At 41.7% G+C, this 9,689-nt stretch overlaps 1 protein-coding gene across 1 annotated transcript; it reads right to left on the bottom strand.

Moving 5' to 3' along the window:
• Positions 1 to 231: 231 nt before the first annotated feature.
• Positions 232 to 4,616, bottom strand: LOC109206084. Its single transcript, XM_019368851.1, has 2 exons — positions 4,309 to 4,616; positions 232 to 2,723 (listed from the first exon to the last, which is right to left on the bottom strand). The coding sequence occupies exons 1-2, from the start codon at positions 4,543 to 4,545 to the stop codon at positions 477 to 479; spliced, it is 2,484 nt and encodes an 827-aa protein (XP_019224396.1). The 5' UTR covers positions 4,546 to 4,616; the 3' UTR covers positions 232 to 476.
• Between the last annotated feature and the right edge of the window lie 5,073 nt (positions 4,617 to 9,689).

Genomic DNA, 9,689 nt, shown 5'->3' with positions numbered 1-9,689 from the left:
TCTTTTTGGTAAAATAAAGCATTTTATAAATAGTTACAGCACTCAACAGGCTAAGCCTGTAGAGACTTTACAAATTCTATCAAGGTCTCTACTCTCTACTTCATAGAGATGTAATACAAAAGCTTCTAAATCGAGATTAAAAACCATGCACCAACTTCCTTTCCTCAGATTAATTCTTCATTGCGGGATTACTCTATTATAACCTCTACTTTATAGAGCAAAATTTAAAAAGAAAATAGAACTACAAGCGATTAATTTAATAAAGTTATAGCTTCTTTTAAGTATGTCACTCAAGCTATTAGCCTGAATTACTATATTGTACCTCTACTGTACAGTGCCAGGTTTATCTCAATTTATACCATTACTATAAGAGAACTACAAGCAACTACTGTTATTCACTAACATTTGAACTTCTAGGATCTATCTCAATTTATACCATTAATCATCTTAAGAATCAAGAAACTGCAATTCTCACTTTACTGTGTCTTCCTAGGCCTTCCTAGACCTCGACCATTTTGTTTCTTCTTTGACTTCTTAGATGCTCCCAACTTCTTCAAAATTGTAGTACCTGGTTTGGCCCCACCGTCATTGCCCTTGGGGATCCTCCCACGATGCTTTTGTATTTGTTGCTTGAAGTGCACCTCATGCTGAGAATCATTCGAACATAACACCTCCTCATTTGTTCTTTTATCAGGCAACGCCTCATTTGTTGCCAGCACCGAAACTGTACTAGTACCTAGTTTGGCCTCATCCTCCTTGTACTTAGGAGGCCTCCGACGAAGCTGACGTTTTGGTTGCTCCAAGAGCACCTCATGCTGAGGATCAGTCAAATTCAAGGCCTCCTCACTTGTTGCCAATGCCAAAGGTTCTTCAAATTGTACTAAATGTTTATCTGCTGAGGCACAGAATAGCAATGTTTCCACTTCAGAGGCACTTACTGATTTAGGTTCAGATCGGTCTCTGCTCCAGCGCTTCAGTTGTCTTTGTTCACGATCAGTTTGAGATGACATCTCAATCGACACTGCTTCAAATCCTGTAGAATCATCATCCTCGTTGAGCTTCTCCAGGGTAGATGTCCCTTCTTCCAGCTGCTGCTTCTTTTCAGATGATGGTTCAATCGTTGCAAGTACAATCTCGTGAGATTCTTCCATCTTTGACAGTTCTATCGTCGGCTGCGCCTCTCTTTTGTCCAAACTCCCCTGAGTATCTGGAATTATCATTTCATTTAGCAGAGCTCCTGTCTTCTTACTGAGGTCACAAGGCTTATCTACCTGCTGCTTAAGTTCAGGTGAATTCTCTTGCTCAAGATGTTTCAAGGCAAACAAATCTGTCGATGATGCGGGTTGAGTTATGATCGCTTTTAGCTGAGTTCTTGTCCTTTTTCTCTGAATGGGCAGCTGCTTGGGTTCTGATGAGCTCCTCTCTTGCTCTAGCTGTTTCGCGGCAAACAGTTGAGTTCTGGACCCTTCTTTTAGCTGACTTCTTGTCAGTCTTCTCGGAACGGACAGCTGCTGCTTGGGTTCTGACGGTGCTAACTGTACTTGCCTTGTGCCTCTGTCTGATATATGCTGCTCCCGCTGCTCACATTGCAAAGTCAAAACTAGTGGTGCATTCTGTGTTACTGTTCCTTTCCTTTGCGCCTTGTTGGTATTCTTCAATTGCTGCAAAGCATCGTGCTTCTTTTGCTGATTCTTAGCCTTCAACAAATCCTCAGCAACAAGCTCATCTTCTAGCCTTTCAGTTTGTTGATTCTGGTTTAAGGACAATACAGTTGCTGATGACATAGATCCATCATTGGTGTATTCATACTCCCTCTGCTGCTTTAGACTCTCTTTAGACTGTTTTGATGCATCAGACAAGTCATCAATTCTAGGTTCAACATAATCTTCCTTCGTGGAGTCCAAACCAACTGATGCAGAGTTATTTGCTGTGGCATCCTCCACCACCATAAACTCAAAACCTGGAGGTGCTTGAGGACTTAATATTTGAGGCAGGTTATCTTCAGGTTGTTCAGTTTCCAGTGGATATAAACTGCAAATGTCAGCTGTTTCCTCAACTCCGCTGAGACTAAGCTTCTGTTGCTGCAATTTCAAATCATCTAAATGCTCAAATCCTGCCTTACTACCTACATCACTCTCACTAGAAACGAAAGATTGCAGTGGTCCTTCAAACTGTTGCTTCCCTTTCTGTTTATGTAATCTGATCATTAGACCTCCTTTGGGAAGTGCTTTATTTCCAGCTACACCATTTTGCCTCGCACTTAATTGCCCTTCTTCTTTATCTGTGTTCGGTTCATTATGATGCCCATTCAACTCCCAGTGTATTCCATTTTGTTGCCCATGATTGACTACATTTTGTTGCTCATCCAACTTCTTCTCTTCTTTAACAACTTTTACATCATCATGCTTTTTCTCCTTCTTTTCCTTGCACCGCCGCTTCTTTGGTTTAATCTCCCAACCCCACCTTCCCTTCCTCTTCTTGTACTTCCTCTTGGTTTTTGTTTTTGGATTCAAGCTATTGTCACCACCACCAGCAAGCAAAAAGCGCCCTCCTCCATCAATCATAAGAATTTCACCATTTTCAGACAGCTTCTGTAGATGATGTTTCAGCAGGAACATATGAGCCACTGGCAAATTGTCATATTCTTTCTTGATAAACTTAGATATTGAGTCTTCAGTCGAACCTCCTTCTTCATCCAATTCCTGCAATGCCCTTTGAATCATCTATAACAAGAAGAAAACATTTGATTAGGCCAATAAGGAAAATCTTCAACTATGTGGAAACTGAGGATTCAAAACTATTCACTGTTACTCGTTAGAGATGAATGGGAAGAAGAGAAATTGCTTATCAACTCTCCGAGATCTGAACTTGGATTGCTACTTTGATTAATCAAACTCTTACTTAAGAAAAGAACTTTCCAAAGCAAATCTTTTTGGCTAGTGTCTTGAGGAAAATATTAACATTATAATAAAAAAAGAAATCTAACTTTTCCACAAGATACATATGAACCGAATAACATGAAGTGACCAGAATTGACAAGAATCTGACAAACACGCATTAACAAAAATGAGAATAACTATTTCCTTTTCATTCAAGAGAGTAATTATTATTACTCAATAAGTCTTGAGATAAGCCCCAACACACAATCATGGAAAAAGTTCTCTGATATCTGGACTCATACACATAGGCAGGCTATCTATCCTAGCATTCAAAATAAAAACTAAAAGCCAAGAATTCATTTTTCCCAGCAGACCCATATTGATAAAGCTCGTCCAACTATTCACCAAACTTAATAATACAGACACACAAAACTCCACCTATATATACATCTCATACAATGGAACCCCTACCCATCATTGAGTAAAACAAGACAATGTCGTACAAAAGAAATCAGAACTTGCTCTGGTGCTAAAAGCCCAGAACTTGGGCACTCCAAATTTACTACTCGTCCTTAAGTAACTACAGTTTCAATAGCTTAATAACTTGGGTCATCTAGCCCTAGGGCTTTGGTCTAGTGGTATGAGCGATCTTGTAATGTGTGGTTAGGCGCAGGTCACAAGTTCGATTCTAACCACAGACAAGAGTCTGATATTTAACGGGAGAAGGATCTAGGGGCGGCCCCATTCAGTGGCGGAGGCAGAAATTCACTCCTAGGATTTGAACATGTGACCTCAAGCAAATTTTTAACCCCGTTTATCACTACACTATAATCTTTTGATGTCAAGGGGATTCAATTGTTCATATATAACCAAGTATAATTTTTCACATTTACCCTATTTGTACAGTACAAGGGGATTCAATCAAATCCGTTGCCTCCTTTTAGCTCAACCCATGGCCCCAAACCCCATTAGCAAAGGGGTTGCAAAGCGTGCACCAAGAATTGTTCGGTCTTTAAAAAAATTAAGTCATCTAAGAGATAATCCCTCCTCCAATCGACCACTTCTTTTTCTTTTTGCTAGGGCGAGTTTGCGCCTACCTCGACTAATTCCACCGGATACTTGCTACCTCCCACCAACAACAGGTACCTAGTAACTCCATCCACCATCACTAAACATATGAGAAGAAATCACCAAGTATTTTGTCTCTGCTGGGATTTGAACCTGGGACCTATTCTCAATCCCAACACTAGGCCTCACCCTTGGGTGTGCTTTTTTTATATAAAATCATTGACACATTACCATTTTTCTTTTTTCTGTCTCTAATTCTATAAATAATTAAGTTCACAATTAATTTTATAAAAGATTAATTAACGGGTGCAGTAAAACTACTTTGTACCAACTGTCTAAAAATCATGAAATTATTACTTACCCAAGAATAAGGAGGATGATCAGGGGTAGTATGAAGAGAAGAAAGGAAATGGGAAAGGCGTTGTTGAAGAATGGAATTCTGGGTGGGTGATAATGGCCCATTTGGTTCACTGTTTGACAGTTTCAATATGGCTTCTCTCAATTTGTTCATGCCTACTGCTTTCTTCTCTTTCTGCTGCTGCTGCTGCACATTGTTGATACAAAAACTAGGGTTTTTGGAAGTTATTGACAGATCCATAACTTGTGTGATTCGGTTTGTTTGGAGTTCTAGAGAAGTTTTTGGAGGTTTTGTTTGGTCCGAAACAATAAGGTCTTAAAACTTTTAGAATTCCATTAAATTTAATTATAATACAACTACAACTAAAGAATATTTTAAAATATCAGTGTAATCTTTTTTCATCATATCAATGTAATTTTAGAGCCCGTTTGGACATAAATTTTTTTTTACTTTTTTATTATTTATTTTTCGAAATTAATATTTGGCCATAAATTTTTATTTTCACTTGAAGATAAATATTAAAAATTTTAAAAACTCTAAAATATTTTTTAAAAATTTTCACTCAGATCACTCATAAAAATTCAAAAACAACCCAAAATTCACTCACTAATTAATATTCAAGCCGAATAAATCGAAATTACCAAACCAAATAAACCAAAATCGGAAGGAGAAAAGCCTACTGAATGTAATTAAGTATGGTATTGATATAATATTTTAAGAAACTGAATATTGAAAATACCGAACCGAAATGATTAAATACCATACTATACGGACCGATCGACAAACACCCTAGTAATAAATAAGAGTAATGACATAGTTTTGAAATTCACAAAACGTTTTGGCACAATATTGATGTATCTTGAAAGTAATTAGGGTTATATTTTATCATGCATATATGGACCAAATTATATTTGAGCAGAGGTGCTTCATTATGTTCCTTGTCTTCTTTTTCCATAAAAAAATTGGACATACCCTTTTTGCAGACTTATTTTGTGACCCTCAACTTTAAGCCTCTTATTTCTTCCTCTCTCCGAATCCCAACTTCGCTTCCTCTTTTGCTTTCTCTTGTTTGCTCAATTATTTCTGTTTTTTTTTGGAGTATAATGACAAGAAACGAATTAAGTCCTCGACCCTCACCCCGATTTACCATGACATCATCACTGGGACGTAAGCGACAGAGGTGACCGAAACGTCCTGTCGGTACAGTTCTCTAGGCTTTTAATGCTTGCCAGTTGATGGTCGGCCACCAGCAATTTTGAACCGTCATCGTGAAGCCCATAAATAAGCCTCTTTTCCACTCCTTCAAACTTTACTTTCAATCTCTTCTGTTCCAATCTTCAAAGCTCTTCATCTGCAAATCTTCAAGTTTGATTGCTAATCTCTTTTCAAACACCAAACATCCTAATCCCCGTTCTTCTTTGTTCATAAAACAAAAATGGCCAAAACATCTAAAAACGTTCCACAGAAGGGAAAAGCTTCCTCGTCTAAGTCGGCCGGCGAACAACCAGTGGCAGAGCCACTCCCTGAAGAATTCTTTTCTCCGCCATGCGTCCTTGACTCCGACTTCAAAGTTGAAAAGACCTCCTCGGTTCCGGGCTGATGCGAGCCAATGTCGAGGTACATATGCACAATCACCGGTGGCCTTTTAAACCAAGTTAAGAAGAATTGCAACTGGGTAGACAAGCATGTGGTGGTGCCCTCGCCTGAAGAGTCAATCACTATGTGGAGGGGTTTCTGAGTGTTTACACCTACCCTTTCACATTGGGCCCCCTGGATCCGGTTATCGTCGACTTTTGCAAAGAGTACGAGGTCACCCTCGGCCAAATACACTCCTCATTCTAGAGGACAATACTGCTCCGTTTTTTTTGCGAGCCAAGTCGATGGGCTTCTCTTTACCCTCAATCATCATATGCGCTTATATAGCCCCCGACTTTATCGAGGGGGCTAATAAAGCTTCAACGTCGGGCTTCCAAGACGGCTTTCTCGAGCATAGATGAGGACAAGGACCGGGGCTGGATGGGCCGATTTGTCCGAGTGAAGACCTCGGATTTGATCCTGGCCGAAAGTATGCCATTTTCGGAGAAATGGAATATGAAGCGTAAGTTTGACTCCCTTTTTAGTTTTTGCTCATTTTTTCATCTTTTCTTATTGACACTTCGTATGATGCAGCCGTTGCCTGGACGCCGGGTGCGGTTCCCTATCTCGAGAACTGGGTCGGAAGCTTAGTGTCGAAATTGACACACGCTGAGCGCGCATGGCGAATTGTCGAGAGGTCGATGGGAGGCCCGAAACCATGGTAAGTTTTCGTATAATCCGATAACTCCGACCACTGTCCGAATTTCTTTTTGATCTCATTTACACTTATTTTGCAAGCCTTGGGAAGGACATGCTGATGAGGACAATTAGGTGATGAATAAAACCTTCCCCAATCGTCTGCTCCGAAACAGAAGAAAGAGCGAAAAAGGAGAGAGGCTTCGAGCTCCACGAAGTTGGACGAGCAAAAGCCCAAAAAGAGGCGGACTCGTAGGGGGAATGTCATCCATTTGACAATGGACTCAGTCCTCAGGCTATGAGATGAGCCCGAAGAGGGTGAACAGGAAGAAGAAAAGGAAGATGATTCAGGGCTGATAGCCCATATACGAGCTAGCAGCGGGGCTCGGAAAGCTTCGGAACCAGTGGAAATCGATGTTGACCGATCTACGCCCGATGAGGTCGAGGAGGATACTTCGGCCCAAATACCCGAGCCGAAAGGAATCGAAGGCATTTTGCCTTAGGTAAAAGAGGCCATTGAAGAGGCGATGGATGCTGGCGCAGAGAACGAGCTCGAGGCTCCCCAAGATGAAGGCAGTGCTTCAAAAGATCCAAGGGGGGTAATAGAGATTGGGTATTCCCGTTTGTTTCCTTCAATCTCCGATTCTTTGATACGCGATGCTCAAGTCGTGGAAACTTGTCATGGGGAAGGAGCTTACGGAGAGGAGGATCTCTTCCGTGGTTTATTTGCCGAGATAGAAGACGTCACCGGTTCGGGTGACCTGGAGGTTCCGAGAAAAAGCTCAGGTGAGGAATCCTCGAGTTCCAAACTGACCGATCAATTCCCGGCTCCCGGTGTTGATCCCGGGCGCAAGCGAACTATCATGATCACGGTCTCGAAAGATGATCGTGTTCTTGGTTCCCCCGTAGGGGTGGCCAGCTACCTCTAAGGTTTGGTTACAGAGGAGGATCGAGCCCAGATGGACGTGGTGGGAGCGCCTTGTCTTTTCAACGAAGCCCAACAAGCTTTAAACCGGGTAATCTCTGATTCTTCTATCCATTTTTGTACTTAGGTTTTTCTCCCTTAGTATAATTTTTCCCTTCTATGTTTACAGGCTTCGGTGCTTCATCATGAGGCTTTCCTCCGATCCGAGGGGAATTGAGCCGTTATGAGGCTGATATCCAGGGGCTCACCGAGGAGAAGAATGCCTTTAAACTTAAGTGAGCAAAAAGAAGAAGAAATCAGTAGCCTCTGAGCTGAACTGGCCGCGACTCAGAAAGAACAAAGTGAACTGACCGAGCAGGTAATAAAAGTCTTAAAAGCTCATGGCATCAGTTCGGGAGTGGTGGCTAACAATTCGATCTCACAGGTCGAGCAACTACACGAGACGATCGGGCAACTCCGTGGAGAGGTAGATATGGTGAAGGCAGAAAGCATAGCGTGGAAGCAAAATATGGACCGCCTTGCCTCAGAGAAAGAGACTGCTCGAGCTCAGTTATCCTTGGCTGAAAGCCAACTCCAAGGCATGAAAGAGAAGAACTTGGCACACACCAAGAAAATCGAGGAGCTCCAGGCTCTGTTGGTCACGGAACTTGTAGTGGCGAAATCTAAGGCTGAGACAGCTAAGGCCGATGTTGAGGCAATCATGGCCGTCTACCGGTTTGACGTCGAAGCCGCTCAAGCTCGTGCAAATGAAGTTGCTGATACTGCTCAGACTCGAGCATACTGGGTTGCCGAGCTTGGCAAGTGCCAGTCTCGACGGGAGACTCTCGAGGAGATTCACGCTCGTCGCTTTGATCTTGCTGCCGAGATCAAAGATGCAAAAGAGCTTGAAGTTGAAGGCAAAACATTGGTCTCTTCTTCTGATGATGATTCCGGGAGCATGAGTGGATCCGAGAGCGGAGAAGACCCCGAGGGTGAAAATGTTGCTCCTGGAGAAGATTAAGTACTTGGGAATTAGGATCTTTCTTGGATTTTTTGCATAGAATTTTGATCGGGTCATGTTGCCCTTGTAAATAACTTTGACATATATTTGCCTATGAAATTTGTGCTTTATTTATGTTCTATGAAGTTATTATTCGAGGTTCAGGTAATTTGGACCGAAACTGAACTAGTGTCGAGTGAGTGCTTGCTCAAACTCCAAGTAGGGTAACCCTTAGGTTTTAGTTGAGTGAGGATGATCCCTCGAACTCAAAACGAACGATGGCCTTTAGGCTTTCGTATTAGACCGATGTGGCCTTGGTAGAAAAATAGGCTTTTTCACCTTTTCGACTTAAAAAGTTCATTGTTAATTATACAAAATTTGTTATGCCATAACACGAAATAGGGAATTGTTCGAGAGTTCGAACAATATTGCATTCATTAGGGTTCTCGAGGCTTGATATCATCTAAACCCTTTATCATTTTGCCGAGGGTAGCCTTTTTAACTGGTTTATAACAATATTCGAAGGCCTATTTTAGTATGGAATTCGGACGTCTCCGAACCGTGTCAATTTGGCCGTAGCCTTTAGTTTGGGATTTGCCTCTTGGGCTCGTTTTCCCGTTATACTTCGAGCTTGTTCGAAGTGTCAGTCCCCGAGTGGGGTGGCCGTGGCCTATAAAAGTCGACGGTTGCCTTTTTAAGGTCTTATAATCTCGAGATTTTAATGAACTCGTCTATTTTTTGGATGGCAGTCCCCGAGTGGGGGGTAATTGTTCGAACTTCGATTACGATCGGCCCTTAAGCCTGTTTACACAATAGATCGAGTATGAAATTGTGAAATAGAAAATTTTTCTAAGGCATGAGATATTGGCAAGGAAAAATACTTCTTTCAATAGATGATTATACATGCGTATATGTTTGATGTTAGTGCTCGAGTAACCTATATGGGCACAGTTCATTTAACCGTTTGGCCCTTACAAAATTTACCTATCGAAACCCCGCTGTTACGAAGTAATTTCCTTGCAACAAAGTTGACATTCAAGGGTAATGCCCCCCAGTATTCGAGGTTGATTGTTAAGAAGCCTCGGATACTGTTGAATTGTTTTAACTTAGCAAGATCAATGGTTGCCTCGTTAAAAGCCTCGCCGGAAAACCCAATTGGGACAAAATCGGTCTAAGGGAAAAAGAGTGCAACGCGTGCTTTCAGGCCTA

Source organism: Nicotiana attenuata, unplaced genomic scaffold (genome assembly GCF_001879085.1).
Source record: "Nicotiana attenuata strain UT unplaced genomic scaffold, NIATTr2, whole genome shotgun sequence".
NCBI classification, from domain to species: Eukaryota; Viridiplantae; Streptophyta; class Magnoliopsida; order Solanales; family Solanaceae; genus Nicotiana; species Nicotiana attenuata.
This window is presented reverse-complemented; position numbering and strand designations above follow the sequence as displayed.